General features: G+C 42.6%; 2 protein-coding genes across 11 annotated transcripts in view; one reads left to right on the top strand and one right to left on the bottom strand.

Annotated features, from left to right (window-relative positions):
* Positions 1-19699, bottom strand: part of LOC128136373 (alcohol dehydrogenase 1) — a 58245-nt gene that overhangs the window by 21001 nt on the left and 17545 nt on the right. Inside the window, exon 1 of one of the 9 annotated variants that reach the window (XM_052775881.1) lies at positions 10955-10973. The exons of 7 other annotated variants lie outside the window; for them this stretch is intronic. The gene's annotated coding sequence lies outside the window, so the exon portion shown is untranslated. Of the gene's footprint in view, positions 1-5300; positions 5426-10954; positions 10974-19699 lie in introns of those variants that run through there. One more of the 9 variants, XM_052775871.1, reaches the window with a different exon arrangement.
* On the top strand, positions 111-18450 carry C2H4orf17 (chromosome 2 C4orf17 homolog). 2 transcript variants are annotated; one of them, XM_052775952.1, is made up of 9 exons: positions 111-682; positions 10997-11225; positions 12843-13049; positions 13645-13700; positions 15126-15290; positions 15826-15907; positions 16309-16465; positions 16764-16807; positions 17753-18450. In XM_052775952.1, the coding sequence occupies exons 2-9, from the start codon at positions 11123-11125 to the stop codon at positions 17842-17844; spliced, it is 906 nt and encodes a 301-aa protein (XP_052631912.1). In that variant the 5' UTR covers positions 111-682; positions 10997-11122; the 3' UTR covers positions 17845-18450. The 2 variants fall into 2 exon arrangements, with proteins under 2 accessions (XP_052631912.1, XP_052631921.1); XM_052775961.1 differs by lacking the exon at positions 111-682 and adding an exon at positions 5284-5374.

Genomic DNA, 19699 nt, shown 5'->3' with positions numbered 1-19699 from the left:
CTGTGACCTCCCTGTTGCATGCCACTAAAGTTAAGTTTGCCTATTTCATCCAGAAGGTTTGACTTTCTGCCATATCCCCTTCATATTTCCTGCTTCTGAGACTTTCTTCTCAGGTTCATCAAGCCATACTTTCTTTATTGCCTTTCTAATGTTATATTAGACAGGTGTAAAGATCTCTGGATGTATTCTGCTGTTCAGCAGCTGCTCAGGATTGCTGAGTAATAGTTCTGGCAGTATCCAAAACTTTTCAAAGCTCAGCAATGAAAATCAGAGCTTTCATAAGCAGAGCAATGATGTCTGATGGTGAAACACAGTGATCATATTCTTCTAGAGCTTCTGTGCAGCTTTTCTTTTTAATGCTCTGTTCTCCATCTCCATGGTGGCCACGGAAAAAATTGACTTACACTGAAATAAGGAAGATTCAAATTACACTGCAGAAAAAAACTTCCTCTGGGCATGGATAGCAAAAAAGGTAGATTGCTTGGAGATGGTGTGGCACCATCATCTTGGAGGTCTGTAAGACCTGGTTAGACAAGCATGCCAGAGCTGATCTTCCCTGGGGACAGCAGGGTGAAGCAGAGAACTTCTCTGCCTATTTTTCTACAGTTTTGTTAACTTTGTGCAGCTGAAGCTAGGATTCAAAGAAGGATTTTTCTTTAAGAAATGCCTGAGAGCACTACAGGTGAGCATTTATTTGTGTTACCAGAAACTAATTTCTTGTCTTTTCCTGTTATAAAACAGCACAGTGATTAATCTCTGTTTCCAGTGCAATGCTTTAGTGGACCATGCCTGAAATATGCAAGTGTGTCCATCTTGAAAATCTTGAGAATAAGACAGCCAGGCCTGTAGATTGCAAACAAGGAATAAATGTGCTTTCTTAAATAACATGCCACAAGCTAGAACACCAGAGTGCCAACCAGTGCTATAATTTGCATACAATATGTAAATCCAAAATGCAAAAAAAAATTAAAGTACATTTAGTGATCTCCAAAGCCAGCAGTATGTGCTGCCTGTAGAGCTTTGTTGGCTTTCCTTTTCAGTCCCACCTCACCTTTTCTGTGCGCACCACTGTACAAGGGGAGCTGGAGGAAGCTTTATGCCCACCACCAGCATATCTTTGGATCAAACATGGAATTATGGTTGTCAGGTACCAGTAAAATAAATAGGTGGAAAGAAAAAGCTTAGAGAAGCAAAGCAATTTACTGCCTGATTTTAGCCTGAAATCAGAACCAAGAGGGGCACTTAACCACTGAATAAATGTTCCTACTTATTAAATAATCATATCTGGCATTATTGAACATACTAAATCCACTCCTGAAAGGAGTGATAAAATCAAGGAATTCAGTCAGGAGGAAGCAGGTTCCCAATTGATAGTAAGCACTGATAATAACTGCCTTGCAATGTCTCCCAACTGGCAGTTCATGAAAGGATCCAGATCTTCAAATGTTACAGCAGTCCCTCCCCTCGCAGCCTGGAGATATTTGAACATAGAAAGATCAGAGGCTTTTATCTACCATTTCTGTTTGTTTTGTCATTATTTACTCACAGTTGCTATTTATTGTCCCAGGCTGTTCTGCTTGTAAACTGATTTTAGCTAGCAACTGCCACAAATGCAATCGAAAACAGAGATGGTATTTCTTTTGCCTGAAGAACATCTGGCACTGGGAAAGTTATCTTTGTATCTCCATGATATGATCCTGAATGCTTCTTTCTCTATGACTATAGAGCTGGAGTTGGGAATTGTAGGAATGGGGACAACAAAGTGGTTCATGGTTTTACTTTACTGTAGATCTTTATGTAGGTCATAATCCTCTGAATTGCATAGGAAATTGCACAGGACTGCTACCAGGACTGTAGCTAAAGCTGCTTACTCTACAATCTATTTTTTTAAATCAAAAAGTTGGATGCCATTTGGAACAGATATTGTGTCTCTCCACCTTTGACTAGAGGTCTTTCAGAAGCACCTTCCCACGGACACAAAGATAGCCCCTCCTGAGAACCACTGCTTTAAGAAACATTAACAAATTTTGAAACCAAAGGAAATTGCTGGAATCACCCACTAACCCAGACTTCTTTCAATTACCTTTCACCAAGACTTTTATCAATAACTCTCAAAGCATTTTCAGCCAGCCTTTCATTTCAAGATTTCAGTTGCTGTTTGATCCAAAGCTGAAAGAAATCTGTAATGCTCTGCTCTATCTGCCCCATCTTTCTCAACTTCTGAGTTCTAGCTGGGTGCAAGATCTAATGTACCTTTAAAACTTAATTCTCCAGCTCAGTTTTACACTTCTACAGAACATCATAGCTGTTTTCTTATACAGATGGGCATTGCATAAATTCTTGGATTTGTTATTCTGTACATGCAAATCCCCAAATCTAGTTCTGAGTTTTCCCTACGTATACACCCAGCTTATGTGCCAAATCTTTCTTGCTTTCCACAAGACTTACTTAGGCTTTTGAAAATAGGACTTCACGTTGAGCCCAGACTCCTGGAGGGCGGTCCAAGGTAAAGATCGTATAGATAACTGATGTGAAGATATAGATAAGAATAAGTTTCAAGAGTAACTTAAGATCCTTCATTATGTCCAAACTGGTGGACCCAGGCACAATTTCAACCTTTTTTTTCAATTTCAACCTCAATTAACATTTGGAAAATGTTTTTCATACAGCAACAAAATACATGTCTAAAAGAGCTATTCCTTTTAAAATTTAAAAATCATCTTAGTATTTTTATAGCACTATAGTGGAAGAAATATGGGTCAGCTCCATGGAAAGTGTGAAAAGGCAAAGTGCCAGAATTACAGGCAGATTCCAATACCTTAATAATATTTCATCCTTTCACCTCCCACTGAAATCAACAGGCTGAGCTGAATAAGGGAACCATACAGTATCCAAACATCACAGAACACACAACTTTGGCAACTAACACTACTGCTCTTCACCTGGCTCGATCAATTCTCCCTTTCTCCTTTTAGATATGTCATCATCTCTTTAACGTTTAACACATTATGAAGTTGTCTTGCAGCATCAGCAGTAGTACCTCTCCATAGGCATCCTAGTCACAGAATTAGATTGTATTTCCCAGTCAATGAATCTATCCCTCTGCTTTGTAAAAACCAAAAGTTTTCCCAAATGATCCCTTTCATCAATTTACCAAATAAAGTTAAGCTCCTTGTACTGCATCTCAGGGAAGTGCTGTTCCAGAACCTCACTTTCATTTGCTGTATTTGGATAAAGACAATACTGCACTATGTGAGATCTTAATGGCAGCTCCCTTTTAATGACTCCAGCTGGCTATTTGCTTAGGTTGCTTTTATAGGAACTACTTGTAAATCCCAAGTGATTATAAAAAGCTGAAGTATACTGGAAAAACAAGGTTTGCAGCTTGCACTCTGTTCTGTAGGCAGACAGTCGTGGTCCCCAGTAAGTCATTTTGTTGTCATAGTTTACTCGAAAATTAACTGAACAGCAGTATGAAAGACTTCTACCTTGCAGTCCCTTCCACATTCTTTGAATTTCTTGAATCCTTCCTTGCAACAATGCCCCGGTGTTTCTTACATGTAGCAAAGATGCAGGTATTTTCTGTTAACTCTGGCTCTCTTGTGCTCTTCCCCCATCTATAGACACAGAGGATTCATGAGGAAGTAGATCCACAATTTCATGCCAACCTTGTTGGCTTTATTTAAAAAGAATTGATAAAAGTGTTTTCAGAAACAAAATATACGTCTTAACACATGCCCCACAGGTCCTGACACTTTGTGTCCCCACGTGTGACAACTCAAAATCAGCCCGTGCTTCATGCTACCTATGTGCCTCCACGACAACAGCCTCTTCTCTACATGGGCCTTAGAACAAAGCAAATGGTAACAGGCCATTTTGGGTTGCAGGATCAGAAGCTAGCAGCTGCATGGACCCTTTCTTAGAGCTTCTGCTATCAGCTGCCTTCTCTTCTTGAAAAGATTCCATAGCATCTTAGCCTGTAAGTTATCCAAACGTTCGTTGTAATGACAAAGAGTCACACCAGTCACACTCCTCTTTTTCCCCTCCAAGTGTAAAAAAACCTCCCCACACTTCTTCCATTTATTGCTTTTCTCCAACTTCTTGTGGACAATGCCATATATTCCCACTTCTGCTAAGTACAAAAAGAAAGTGTGCCCCATTTTTCTGCAAAAGACCTTAAAATCATGACGAGAAACTTAAATGTAATTTATTGATGACCTCAGAGCCAAAGTTTTTATCCTCCTCTTTGTTCCCAAGATGGCTTGCAAAACCTACAAAACCAACAAAAAATTAAATGAGTAGCAGTCACTCACAGGTATAATGTCCTGAAATAGCTGCACCTGGAGACCACAAGCTAATGGACTGCTATGGCCCCCCTGTGCGACCAAAAGCACTGATTCTGGTCCACCATCACAGGGAGGGAAAAGTCATCTCCAACAGCTGTGCTTTCTGGAATATGAGCGGTGGTAAGGAAATAGGAGCCTGTGAAACTGAGACACAAAATATCCTGTGACTTAGTGTCTGAGTCTATATAATAACGCTTGTAAACTTGGAGGGTTTCTAAGGTGACCTGAAAAGTGTACTGGAGTTGCAACTTCAGTGTAGCAGGAATCTTGTTTTTGTGGACAAAGCACCACTGGAGAAATCTCTGGCAATAAACAGTGGCCACATTACAATACAGATTTCTAGATTTTCTTCCTGTTACTAGATTCAAACAGCAATCGCATGACTACATTTAAGATCCTTACTGGTCAATGCCTGAAAACACATTTTTACGCTTACTCATTTAACCCCATTAACCCTACTTGATGATGACAATTTCACCTGTTGAAACTATGTAGCGCTGCACTTGTACTCTAGAAAAAATCATCCCTAAAATCTAGTCCAAAAGTATGAATTTTCTTGAACACAAAACCCCAAGGTCAGGTGATTTTATAGTCCTGTGCACAGCCTTTTTTTCTGTGTCCACATGCAAATATTAATTCTCTACAGAAATCGGTTATTTCTGGTCACGAATATCCTCATGTTAAAGAGGAAGAGTGCTAAAAACATAAAGGATGAACTGGAGGTATACAAGCTCTTCCCTCTGCTAACATCAGGCAAAAGATGTGGCTGTGCTGCTGCCATGGTGGCGCACAGTTCAGAATTGTCAACAGAATCGGTTCTAGAACCTCCCTGGATCACCAGTCCTGCGCCTGTCACAGCTGCTCAGCAGAGCAGACAAGCCAGGCTGCTGCTCCCTCAGCTGAAGACCCCTACCCAAGGAAAGATGTGAATCCTTGCTACAGGGTGAATGTTACCTGCTGCAGCAGGCAAAAAGGTACTGCCGACTTAGCATCCTGCCGAGGAGGTCCTCTACTGCGCTGCTTCTCAGGTAGTTAGACCTTTCTGTCCATTACAACATCACTTACACACTTTCCGGGTATAGATTGAGAACTAGTGAAAAAGCAATAAATGACCTAAGTTTCATTTTTTCTCAAGAACCCATTAGCACAGTCAGATATAAGACTACTCTAAATAACTGTTGTACGCATCCTTTGTAAGGAAACAGGAAGCCTTTAAGTATTTTTGAATACTGCAATGATAATCAACATTTTGTGTGTGATTTTACCTACAATACAAAAATGACAGCGCTGGCTGGTAACATCGTTCTGTTAAACATCCAATTGTTCATGGTATCACTGCATTTAATTCTACTGATTTAAATATTAACAATGTCATAAGTTGCTATTTTGGTAAAGTAATACACCTAAAATCCCCAAAACATATTGTACCAGCAATTATTGTATATAATACTCTGAGGTTGCTAAATAACTAGTGAGATTCTAAAAGTATGTTTCACAAGACAGTTTAGATTACCAAAGAAAACCCACTAAACAATTTATTAAAGAAGAGAACCCTCCCACATGAACTTAATTTTAAAAAACTTCGTTAGATATAGTTAGTCCTTTATAGAGAGCCAACACAAAAACGTAAGTAGGATTATGTAGAAAAACAGAAGGCCCAGAATAACGAATGTAATTTCTGCTCCTCCAAGTTACTTTATACACTATTTTGAGTAAGCATTTAATCTTAAGCATATGGAGAGGACATTTTATGGTAAAAAAATGTATAGGGGTTTGGAAAAGCTAGTCTCCCAATTAATTTTTTTTTTTTTTTAAGTTATAAAAGTTGGCTGAGAAATACAAATGCAATCAGGATGTTACACAAAATAGCCATTTTCATTATTTCATTATTCAAACAATCCACTACAACCAAAATCAAAAGATGTGTATTTTTACTTTTGATATCAGGAGATACAGGTATTTTAAATTTGAAAAAAAAAGGCTGAGCTTGCTGTAAGCTACAAACTATTTGTATTAACCGTAGCTTCCACCCTGCCTCATGCACTGAAATGTGATGATTCACAGGTGACAAACACTGACCTTGCCCCAGTTGGTTTGTCAGGGCATAGGATGACCTTAACACAAGACCTTCAACTATGGAATTTATACTTTTTGGTTTCAGTTGGGCAACCCTTCTCACGTCTGTTGACCTTCTATGCACATTGCAAAATCTGTCAGTTCACTTGAGTTTTTCCCCTAGTCAGATGTAGTTATGGAATAAAAACGTAACCTTGCAAAACATTAAGAGCTGCTTAAAAAGATGTCCTGTCCTTTCCCAACCCTCTTCTCTCCACATATTCCTTGAAATATGCTGCTTCCTGACCCCAACAGATAACTGACAAATGCTTATTCCATTCTCAGCCCATCCAGGCTCTTACAATCAGCAGCCCTTACAGGTGAATTTCTTATATTTGAATCTTAGAATGAATCATAGAATCATAGAATGAATCATAGAATGGTTTGGGTTGGAAGCGACCTTAAAGATCATCTAGTTCCAACCCCCCTGCCATGGGCAGGGACACCTTCCACTAGACCAGGTTGCTCAAAGCCCCATCCAACCTGGCCTTGAACACTTCCAGGGATGGGGCATCCACACCTTCTCTGGGTAACCTGTTCCAGTGCCTCACCACCCTCACAGTAAAGAACTTCTTCCTTACGTCTAATCTAAATCTCCACTCTTTCAGTTTAAAGCCATTACCCCTCATCCTATCACTACATGGCCTTGTAAAAAGTCCCTCTCCAGCTTTTCTGTAGGCCCCCTTTAGGTACTGGAAGGCTGCTGGAAGGTCTCCCTTGAGCCTTCTCTTCTCCAGGCTGAACAACCCCAACTCTCTCAGCCTGTCTTCATAGGAGAGGTGCTCCAGCCTTCTGATCATCTTTGTGGCCATCCTCTGGACTCACTCCAACAGGTCCATGTCCTTCATATGTTGGGGGCCCCAGAGCTGAACACAGTACTCCAGGTGGGGTCTCACAAGAGTGGAGTAGAGGGGGAGAATCACCTCCCTCAACCTGCTGGTCATGCTTCTTTTGAAGCAGCAAACACACATTGCTGGGTTATGTTGAGCTTCTCATCAACCAACACCCCCAAGTGCTTCTCCGCAGGGCTGCTCTCAATCCATTCTCTGCCCAGCCTGTATTTGTGCTTGAGATCGCCCCAACCCATGTGCAGGACCTTGCACTTGGCCTTATTGAACTTCATGAGGTTCGCACAGGCCCACCTCTCAAGTCTGTCAAGATCCCTCTGGATAGCATTCCTTCCCTCCAGCATGTCGACCACACCACACAGGTTGGTGGTGTTTGCAAACTTGCTGAGGGTGCACTCAATCCCACTGTCCATGTCACCAACAAAGATGTTAAACAGCACTGATCCCAATACCGACCCCTGAGGAATGCCACTCGTCACTGGTCTCCACTTGGCCATTGAGACATTGACAACAACTCTTTGAGGGTGACCATCTCGCCAATTCCTTATCCAGTGAGTGGTCCATCCTTCAAATCCATGTCTCTCCAATTTAGAGACAAGGATGTTGTGTGGGACAGTGTCAAATGCTTTGCACAAATCCAAGTAGATGACATCAGTTGCTATTCCCTTATCCACCAACACTGTAACCCTGTCGCAGAAGACCACCAAATTTGTTAGGCATGATTTGCCCTTAGTGAAGCCATGCTGGCTGTCGCCAATCACTTCCTTATTTTCCATGTGCCTTAGCATACTTTCCAGAAGGATCTACTCCATGATCCTGCCACGCACAGAGGTGAGACTGACTGGCCTGTTGTTCCCCGGGTCTTCCTTTTTTCCCTTTTTAAAAATGAGGGGTTTATTTCCCCTTTTCCAGTCCATGGGAACTTCCCCAGACTGCCATGACTTCTCAAATATGATGGATAGTGACTTAGCCACTTCATCCACCAGTTCCCTCAGGACCCATGGATGCATCTCATCAGGTCCCATGGACTTGTGCACCTTCAGGTTCCTTAGACGGTCTCGAACCTGATCTTCTCCAATGGTTCTTCATTCTCCCACTCCCTGCCTTTGCCTTCTGTGACCTGGGTGGTGTGGCTGGAGCACTTGCCAGTGAAGACTGAGGCAAAAACATCATTGAGTACGTCAGCCTTCTCCATGTCCCAGGTAACCAGGTCTCCCGTTTCCTTCCAGAGAGGGCCCACATTTTCCCTAGCCTTCCTTTTGTCACCAATGTACCTACAGAAGCTTTTCTTGTTGCCCTTAACGGCCCTGGCCAGATTAAATTCTATCAGGGCTTTAGCTTTCCTAACCTGATCCCTGGCTGCTCGGACAATTTCTCTGTATTCCTCCCAGGCTACCTGTCCTTGCTTCCACCCTCTGTAGTCTTCCTTTCTGTGTTTGAGTTTGTCCAGGAGCTCCTTGTTCATCCATGCAGGCCTCCTGGCGTTTTTGCCTGACTTCTTCTTTGTTGGGAGGCATTGCTCCTGAGCTTGGAGTACTAACCAGCTTGCTTGGGCCCCTCTTCCCTCCAGGGCTTTATCCCATGGTACTCTACCAAGCAGACCCCTGAAGAGGCCAAAGTCTGCTCTCCTGAAGTCCAGGGTAGCCAGCTTGCTGTGCACTCTCCTCACTGCCCTAAGGCTCTTGAACTCCACCATTTCATGGTCGCTGCAGCCAAGGCTGCCCTTGAGCTTCACATTCCCCACCAGCCCCTCCTTGCTGGTGAGAACAAGGTCCAGCATAGCACCTCTCCTTGTTGGCTCCTCTATCACTTGGAGAAGGAAGTTATCATCAACGCATTCCAGCAACCTCCTGGATTGCTTATGCCCTGCTGGCTTGTCTCTCCAACAGATATTGGAGTGGTTGAAGTCCCCCATGAGGTCTAGGGCTTGTGAACATGAGGCTGCTCCTGAGAGCCTCATCCGCTCCGTCTTCCTGGTTGGGTGGCCTGTAGCAGACTCCCCCTATAATGTCACCTGTCCCTGCCCTCCCTTTAATCCTGACCTATAAGCTCTTGGTCAGCTCCTCATCCATCCCGAGGCAGAGCTCCACGCGCTCCAGCTGGTCATTGACATAGATGGTGACACCCCCTCCTCATCTCCCCTGCCTGTCCTTCCTAAAAACCCTGTATCCTTCCATTCCAACACTCCAGTCATAGCAGCCATCCCACCACATCTCCGTGATGCCAATAAGATCATTGCCCTACAGGCATGTGCACGTCTCTAATTCCTCTTGCTTATTCCCCATGCTACGTTTGTTTGCATTTAAGTTGGGCCCCTGATGAAGCTGACTTACTGGCTGGAGTGGCTGGAATTCCTTTGTGCTGCTCTTCAGGTGCTCTCCTGCTGACCTGTGATCCCTTTCTAGGCTCTGGGCATTCACTGCTGGCACTGGCATCAAACTGGTAGGAGTGGGATGGATTGAGGTTCCCCTCCCCCAGCAACTTTAGTTTAAAGCTCTCTTCACCAGCTTGGCACGCCTATGACCAAAGATGCTCTTCCCCTTCTCTGACAGATGGACCCCATCTGCCACCAGTAGACCACGTTTCTCAAAGCGAGTCCCATGGTCTAAGTAGCCGAACCCATGGCTGTGGCACCAGTCCCGTAACCATTTGTTGATTTGCCAGATTTGACTGGCTCTTTCAAACCCCTTCCCTTTGATTGGGAGGACTGATGAAAAACTACCTGTGCTCCAGGGTCCCTTACCGCCACTCCCAGGGCTCTGTAATCCTTCTTGATACTCCTCAGACTGCTCCTGGTTGTATCACTGGTGCCCACATGAAACAACAGCAGCAGATAATAGTCAGTGGACTGTACAAGGCTTGGTGGTCTCTTGGTGACATCCCTGATACAAGCCCCCAGTAAGCAGCACGCCTCTCTAGAGAGTGTGTCAGCTCAGCAAATGGGTGCCTCTGTACCTCTCAGAAGAGTGTCACCTACCACTATCACCTGTCACCTTTCCTTAGTTGCACTGGTTGTTATACAGGGAGCAGATTGGGCTGCCTTACTTAGCTCCAGAGTCTCTCCTGATGTTACTCTTCTGTGTGACATTTGCAAGGTGCCTTCAATAAACTGCCATTCTTAGGATGTTCCCAATCTTAGACGTTATGGTACTGAGTATTCTAAGGAAGTGCCAGAGGCAAAGAACAGTGTGAAGATTAATGACTGCTACTACAGGAAAGGAAAAAAACCAAACAAGTTAATGGTAATAAGCTACTAGTCTATTATTCAACCCCTAAAACCAAAATCCAGAATAGATACCAACTACTGAGAGACATGGGACTGCCCCTCTGCATACACAACCCTTAGTAAAGATAGAAACTAAAAAGGCCTCGATGTCTCCTTTGCTATCATCACTTGTCCCTGCAGTTCTTGTCACAAGTCAGAAAGCAATCCACTCCCCCTGCTTCAATACAGTCTGTTACTATGAAAAGGTGTCTCAGATATGCACAGGAAGGAGCGGCATACACAAGCAGCGTTGGTTGCCCGAGGTAACTACCTAGGAGTGGAGCAGTAGGTAGCTTGCTTCCACCCTCCTGTGCTTCTCCAAATTGTATATGAAAAAGGTAGAAATAACAAGAAAAAAGAGTAATTGAAGTTCCCACTACCTTTCAGTCTATGTGAGTTCATGTTCTTTACTTCACCTCCAGTGTTTGGCCTCAGGCAATCAGCAGAAGAGCCAACCTGCTCTGCAGAAAGACACTCCGCAAAAGAATAAGAAAGTTTACACAACAAATACTGATTTCTTGTCAGTGTATGAACCTCAGTTTAACCACATGTGGAAGTATGACCGATGTTACTCTCAGCCTAGCTGCTCAAGGGTAAAGTACTACTTTTCCAGGAACATTCCCCATCCTAGGATGGTCTGTCACATGCCAGGTAAGAGTTGTTGAGACCACTCAGGTTGGTAACGTAAAGGTTAGCAGTACTAAATTCTTTACAAGGTACAACTACAACTATTTTACCAAGACAACTGTCTGGGATTTCTTTTAAACTAAAATAATTTCCTTCAAGCTAAAATAATTTCTTCCTCTTTCCTTCTGTGCTCACAAGTGTACTATAAGTGCCAGAGACAGGTTGTCACAATTTTCTTCTCTATTTCACTCTCACCTAAATAATTCTTGTACCTTTCCAGGAGCAACATATTACACAATGCAGCATTTAATAAGAGTAACCTGGTGCTCTAAAAACACCATGCTGCTCTGCTGTATGCTAGATCTAGCTGTGATTACTCTGCCTATACCTGAAAGGAATACAGTCAAAATCAGTGTGCCATTTGCATCAGCACACGAAATAGTACTTCTAGGGATTAGCTTTTGTTTCAGAAGCTGACCCTGGAGGTTTGCACAAAGACATCTTTCTGGCAGCAGCTGAAGGAAAATTGCTGATACAAGGCCAGATCTATACTGCAGAAGGAACAGAAGGGTCATGACGGGCAAAAAAAGTCTCTGCTGAGTTTCTTGGGGACTGTTAGAGTAAGTAGATATTTCATCAGGATTGGTATTGGTAGCTGATGAGTCTGTGATACAACTTCTGTAATAAGGGATGAAGGGTGATGCAGGACCAAATCAGTTTGGAATAAAATTGAATTTCTTGCATCTTGGAAGGGGTGCCTTTGAAGGAACAAAGCAAGACTCCTCCTTTCAGATTGACCACCCAGCATATAATGTACACAACTCTGTGTATCTGTGTGTGCATATATATGTATATATAAAATCTACCTAACGTAAAAACATAGAACACATAAAAAAATAAAGTATGTATTTGTGTGTGTATCTCTCTCTTTTTCTAGAACCTGGTAAAAAAGACAAGCTGACCACAGCCAGTAAAGACCAAAGTCTTACACAGCTTAGCCAGATTAATTTGGTGGATATATTTGTACTCTCAGTAGAGTAATGTTTAGCTGTAATTACTTTCTGCTTAAGATTTGTCTTATGTCAGATACTAAACAGAATCAAGGTTCTGAAAATCCTCATCAGCTACTTAATACCACTGCTTCTTTGCCATGTTAAATCCAGTTTAACTTACAATAATGATAAAAATAGTGGTTGTTTATAAAATTCCTTTTACCCTGGCTAAGAAAGGAGGGTTCTAGTTCTTCATTAAATGCTGCAACTCTCATTGAAAACTACAAGCTTTTTAAGAGAGGTAGAACAATGTTTCTTATCTCCTGATTGGCATTGCTAAATGAGCATTCTTCACCCTACCTGGCCACTCTCCAGATTTTATCTGCAACGTCATCACTGTTCAGGTAGTGATTGATCACACTGTCCTCTGTAACAGACTGCTTACAGCCCTCTGCCATCTATTCAAGTATGCCAAGTTTATTCACTGTCTACACACCATTCTGTAAGCCCTGTATTATTACACACAAATTTCAGGTTTGACACCCCTGTTTTCCATTCTTCCAGCCGAGACTCTCCTTGGAGATCACCTGCTAAGTTAACTGTGGGTGTTTATTGTAGTAAAGACTGTATCCTTCATTTTTTTGCACAGGATTAAACAATGCTCTGGTCTGTGTTGTAAGAAGCAGCTTTTCAAGAGAATACCCATCTGCTGGCAACAAAGTCATCCTCAACCAAGAAGCTGATCAAGAACATGTGCTAACTAGGAATGCCACAAGCAACGTGTCTGCCAACTGCTACCTTCCAAAGCTCGAGGGCTTCATGCGAAGGGAGCTAGGCACTCCACAGTCCATGACACGTGAGTAGAGGCACCAAACTGCCCTATTATACAGCAGCAGAAGAGGAACCTGAGCTGTTAAAGATGCAACCGGGTCTCAGTCAGGGCACTGTGTCATCACAGCTCAGGTCCAGGTAAAGGGAACATAGGGCAATGAACGTACATTTAAAAGGCAAGTATTTCTTCCCTTCTATGTATGTTAGTCGCCACATTTTACAAGATTTCTCCTTGCTAATTACACTTGCATCTTCATAGCTTTTAGAGATTATATGCACACTAGACATCTAATAACTTCACAATTATCAGCAATTATGCCATCCGTAAGCAACACTCTGCAGTAGTAGTTACACAGCACTATAAGCATGTATCTATGAAATACACTTTCCAGGATTTTCTTCAGATTTCTTAGACATCTCAGCAAATAATTGCATTAATGTACTATGTGAGGTAGTAAAAGCAAGCAAAAAAGGAAAGAAATAAACCCCCTTAGAGATATCTAAAATATGGCTTGTGCATTTTACCGATTAAAAATGCCCCCCGCCCCAATATAACATAAGGTGTATCTTATGGCCTTTATTCTTCAACTTGAGAAAACACTCTGCCTGTTGATTTCCAGAAGGATGTGCAGAAGTTCCTGGAAGGATTCAAAATAACCCTTCTTCACCTGAAAAGGTAAGGGAAAAAAAGACACAGCTCTTTATTTCGGCACTCTCTCTCTCACTTCTCAACACTGTACCCTGAATTGACAGTCTCAGACTGCTAAGGAGGACAGCGCAGAACCAAAAGGAGGGATGTGAGGATCCCATGCGTAGAACACGAGAGCTTGGAAGGGAGATCGTGTCAAGTAGGGTGATAACTAAGCTACAACTGTATCACTTTCAGCTCTGTAAATGTCACTGTGCTTTGCTAGCAAGAAAAATGGCCAAACCCAATGAAGATGGGAATAAAATTCACTTTGTTTCAAACTGCTGAGGAAAAAACGTCACACTATACGACAACCAAGCACAAGAAAAAACTTCCTCCCCTCACAATGCAAAGATTCTTTAGATTACTTATTGCCAACAGTTTTACTTTTGCTGACACTGTTTTGTGGAAGCAGCACACTGGGCTTTAGATCCAACCTTGCTGCTGTGTTCATAAATTCCAGTAAAAGATTCTTCCTGCAATAACTCCTTAGTCTCAAGCTGCGGGCTATCTAATTACTCGTCTCCCCTACTGCGACTGTACGAGAGCTGAGGGCTAAGTCAGTATTCCATTACAAACGGTATCACAAGGAGGATTGCACACTCTTGAGAAAACGGGAATGCAAGTGTTTCTGCACTGCTACTGGACAGCAGAGGGCACTACGAAGACGTTTTGCAGTAAAGATGCTAAAAATAAGGACTCACTTTTCTCCTAAATTTTCTATTTTAACTGGGGGTGGGGGTCTCTCTAAATGTTATGTGGTTCCTGAGCTGGGTATAGTAAAGACCATGCTATATTTTTACTGTTCATTTATACATGCAAAACACAGTTCTTCAAACTGCATTTACTGTGGTTTGGCTGCAAAATAACTACATAATGGACAGATACTGTCATATAGCCTCACTCAGTAAACTAGTTTGTTAATAGCTGTTAGCTGCCTTTTGCTTTTCCTCTGCACTTACAAACAGAACATTCTGCCAATCACATTTTAATTCCTCGTCCTTTAATAGACTGGTGAAGCCTGCACACAGAGAAATGAAGAGTAGTGGCTCAGCAGCATGCTACAAACCCATGATGGAAAAGCAAACAGACCACAGAGGTCCAGATTTAATCCCTTTCTCATCTGATTTCCATCAGTAGTTATCTGGCATCACTTTCATTCCTCCAATGTTACGCATTATGCCATGGATATCTACTATTATTCTCAGTGACTGTATATTAGAAGCTGTAACAATTAACCTATCCAATTAACCTACAGGTGGTTATATTCAACCAAGTAACAGTTTTAGATGTGTTTTCTGTTGCACAGCCTTGCCGGGGACTAGTGTTAGCCATACACTTCACGTTGCCTTTAATTGCTGCTTAAATGGAGTCAAGCCATTCCTTTACACATTGTTTTCTATTTTGGAAAAGCTTTTGAAAAAACAATTCCAAGCCTCTGCACAACCTGCAAATAGAGAGGGAAACCACGTCATGTCTCTCACCCAGCCCTCCACTCCACTCATCAACTTGGATTACAGTCCTTGCATCCAGAATAATGTGAATTCTGACTCGAGCTACCTGGATCAGAAAATAAAGGTAAGACATGAGTGCTACAGTATATGGCTTCCTATGATGTTACACATTTTTATTTCTCCTGAGGATAGGATGGGACTTTATTGGTCAGATTCCCTTCCCCCAATGCCCCAATGCGGAGTCTACTGACTTCTGTATTTAGCATTTATTCTTTAGTTTCTTTCACCTGAACACAAGCTGCTATGGGCAGTCACTGGGGGAGCAATGCAGCTGGCACATGGGCTGAAACTTGTTCTCTAAAACCAGCCTGCAAATATTACATCACATGCAAGGGGTTTTATATGTAGTAAACACTGCTTAGGATTTCCTTCCTGTGTCTCTGAAGTGCTGTGTACACGGCACTCGCTCAACATCACCTTTTGCAGACTGCTGTCCTTAGCTCACACTGTGGCAAAACTGATGGGACATCTTAGGCTAGGCAATTTGCACAGCTGTAGAACTGCACACTCACACAGCTAGAGCTTAACTAAAACACATGCAAAAACTGTTGCAAATCAGCTTCTCTTCCTTCGTGGTAACCATCCTGTACATCTTCCAGGTGCTGGAAAAACTGAGCGAAATTTTGCAGACAGATTCACTTACCGAGATCCAAAAATGGTTCGCAAGGGCAAGTAAAAAAGGTAACACAAGCATCTGCATCCCTTTCTGAAAAATACGTGCTCTTGTACATTTGCATACAACCTGAAATTCTCATAGACCTGAACTGGAGGGGGTTGCTGAGGTGGAAGGAATAGGATGCAGTGAAGTGTGCTTGGCCCAGTTGTGGCTGTGCTAAGCAGTAAGGTGACAGTACATAGAAATTAGTCACTCAGACCTCAGCGCACTCAGGTTTGGAGCAGGGTGGAAAAACGTGCTCTCCCAGTGGAGCTGTGGACTGGGGGAAGGCAGAAAGCAAACAAAACATGTCTCTCTGATGTCCTTAAGCCCTTTGAAAATGAGGTAAGGGAACTCCTGAATTCACCCCTAAACATCCAGATCAGCAAGTGGGAACTTTAATAACATTTCTACCTCTACATTTCAGAGAAAGACTTTGTGTCCAGTCTGATATATTCAGAACTGACTGACAAAGCCATGCTGAATTCTAAGGAAGGTACAGCAGAGAACATGAATAGCCAGAGTCTGCTAAAGCCCCTCCCTACTCTTCAGAAAGTTCCAGGAGGGGAAATGAATCAGTCCAGGTAAAATCTGATGTGAGGTTGCTAGGATTAGGGATAAGCCAAACCTCATAACCAGAAATTTTTGTTTCCTCCTCCCATGAAAAATGCAACTTTGTGATTGAAGTTTATCATGCACAGCCTTAATCAAAAATGCTCCTAACTACAACCAACCCCACACTTTTGGATACAAATTTAGTTATTACAGGAACATCACAAAGTTTTAGGACCACTTGAAACCCCTTTGAGAAAAACCTCCCATATATTGCAGTGCACAGTTTATACCAGTTGTAAAGTTAGACGTTCTTTCTTTTTCACGCAGGTCTTCGGCTAAAGAATCAGTGGCAAGTCGAAATGTGAAACAGAGTAAGTAATGGAAATTATAAATGTTAAGACACATGTGTCTAGGATGCTAGTCACCAAACAGTACAGGGACTGTGAATGTTCAGAAGCTCTAACTTTTGCCTTCGCAGCAGGATGCAAATTAGAATCATAGAATCATAGAATTCAGTGACAATATGAGAAATGACATTTAAAACCTGAATTTAAGTTCTTTAAGAGCTAGATACCCAAGACCCTCTATTCTTGCAGCCACTCAATTAGTTTCTCTTGATACGACATTCATGTAAATCTTCTAACTGGTGTAACTCAGAAATACAGCAAGGTGAGGGACATGCGTACAATTGCACCTGCCTCTTGCTAGAAAGAGGCACTCAGACACACTTGTCTCAGAAAGAGGCACTGATTTAATCTCTTCACTAAAATTTGCTCCTGTAAGTTATATACAAGCTGAAACTCCTGCCAATGAACTTTGGGATTTGCCCTCATCTAACATATCTCCCTCACTCTTTGCAGGCTAAATCAGGCTTTCTCAGACTTTTTCAGCTACCAAAGCCCACTTTTGCATCCTCTACCCAGTCAGGGCAAGCCAACAATACTGGCACTCCCAAGAAACACCACTATCACCTCTTTGTGTCCCTTCTGAAGCACACACAGGCAACAAAAGTCAGTCCCATACTACGTTATCATTTTAATAAAGCCATTCATGCCAGTTCTAATGCTACCAGCATTTACTATTGTTTGTAACTCTACTGGAGGGGTGGGTGAAGACTAATCTTACATAAGAACGAGAAGGAAAAAGAAGAAACCTCCAAAGCAACCCTCTGCTTTTCGAAGTGGTGGCCAAGGAGGCTTCTTTGCTAATGAGTGGATGTGCTTCTCATCTGCATATGGAACAAAGCCAAACCAGTCTAACATAATCCTAAGCCTATCCTGATAAAATACAGCTTTCTTTTTCAAAATGTTTTCCAGAAAGGGAGAAAGAATGTAATTTGCTTTCAAGGCTGAGGAACAGAGGTCCAGCACAAGCAGACACACTGCTCCCAGGGAAGAACTCCAACTGAGAAAGTGCTATGGAATCAAGAGACCATCCTGCCTTCACACTCTTATCAGAAGTCTGACCTGTGCCACAGCCACCCCAAACAACAGATATCCCCCTTTCCAGTGGAGCCCCCCCTATTCAGAGCCACTGAAGCATCTCCCAGTCACCATCACATACAGAAATATATATTCTTAGCAGTTATATTATAAAGATATCTGTTCAGACTCCCTGTTAAAATAATTTTATGCTCATTATATTTAGTCCTCAAGCAATTCAACCAAACCATGCTGCAGAGGTGCACGAGAAGTGAGCTAAATGAAAAAAAGGACAGAGGCAACACTTTTTGGCACCAGATTCATTGTTTTGTGTGACTCAGCCAGGCCTGCACAAAGAGCTCTTGTGTGCAGACTTCACTCTACAGTCACAGACATACTGGGGTAAGAAGAGGGGCACACACACATTATCTGCAGAGATGCACATCAAGCCCTAGGCACTGGAAGAAAAAAGACCCTGGATTTTCAAAATCTGGCCTGCAGACTCACTGCAGATGTCTGCCTCACAGCAAGCTAAAATTTGCTTCCATAGCTCTCATTATTAGCAGAGAAGAATCACAAATTGTAGTATCCAATGGGGGGAGGGGGGGGACGTGGGACACGAATGGGATAGGACGACACCAAACAAACATTAAAACCACCATGCAAACCTCAAGCCATTGAAACAGAGGCCAACAATGACAGAAACGCATCTGGCCCTTTTTCAGGCCTTGTGAGTGAACTGTGAAAGGAGAAGAATTGGGGTTTATCTGTTTTAAACATATCTCTGTCAATCTATTCTCACAAAACCAAAGAAAGGTGATAAATCAACCCTACTTCCATTTATTTTCCAGAGCAAGATTATTCAGTGCAGACAGGCTCATTCAAAACATCTGGCTGTTTGACGGGCAAGGAGAAAAATCCTGTTAGCACAGCATTAAGGAAAGAGGAGCTTAGCTCAGAGCGGAGCTCAGTATACTCTTTCCAAGAGCCCCTGCCTTCTCTTCAAATCATGTCTACTGTAGTAACAACTACCACCTCCATTCCCATTTCCCACTGCAGGAGAGGGCTATGCTAAGACCTGGGGGATAATCTCAGCTCTGCTCTCCCTTGGTGCTCACTCACTGCTGCACATGCCTAGCCATGCTAGAGCACCAGATGAAGCAGGCTGGGGGACTTGAAGTAACCTGTAGCTGCAGATCAATGAACGAAGTATTTGTGAATGGCCAGCAGAAGGCCGGTCACCCAGAACGGTCATTACACAGGTCCACTTGCCAACTCAGACCACAGATGCAGAAACTCATTTCTACAAAATGATTTAATGGGTATCAATTTAGCAGATATGTAATTTCTATACAGCTGTGCAAGAGTATGAGCCTGCAGGCCATGGTAAATGGGAGCAGAGCTTCGAGCAAGAGAGGAGCTGGCAGTGCTTTGAAACTTCCCTTGTGTCTTAGGTGTAAACATTACAAAGTCAGCTGGAAACTAAACTGGAAACCAAGTGAACTGGAAACCAAACATCAGGGTTGAGTGACTACACACTGACTGAGCTGTGGTAATGACTTAGTGAATGGGGCAGATACTTGACCAAATGCTTTTGGGCCATACTCAGACTGCCTTAATTCCATATAAATCTCTGTCCTTAGTGTTTCTTATCAGCTGTCTCTCAGCATCATGCTGCGGTAGTTGAGCCTGAAAAACTTAATTATGCCTCAGAGGCTCACTGCTGAACAGAACCAAAATTAAAGCAACCATGTTAACACAGTCTTTCAACAGCACGGTTGCATTTCCTCCGTGAAGCTGATAGGTTACTGAGCAAACATGTCAGAGCCAGAAGGGTGACTG

The sequence above is a fragment of the Harpia harpyja genome, chromosome 2, assembly GCF_026419915.1.
Source record: "Harpia harpyja isolate bHarHar1 chromosome 2, bHarHar1 primary haplotype, whole genome shotgun sequence".
Lineage (NCBI taxonomy): Eukaryota > Metazoa > Chordata > Aves > Accipitriformes > Accipitridae > Harpia > Harpia harpyja.
Note: the sequence above shows the minus strand (reverse complement) of the source record. Positions and strands in the feature narration are given on the sequence as shown.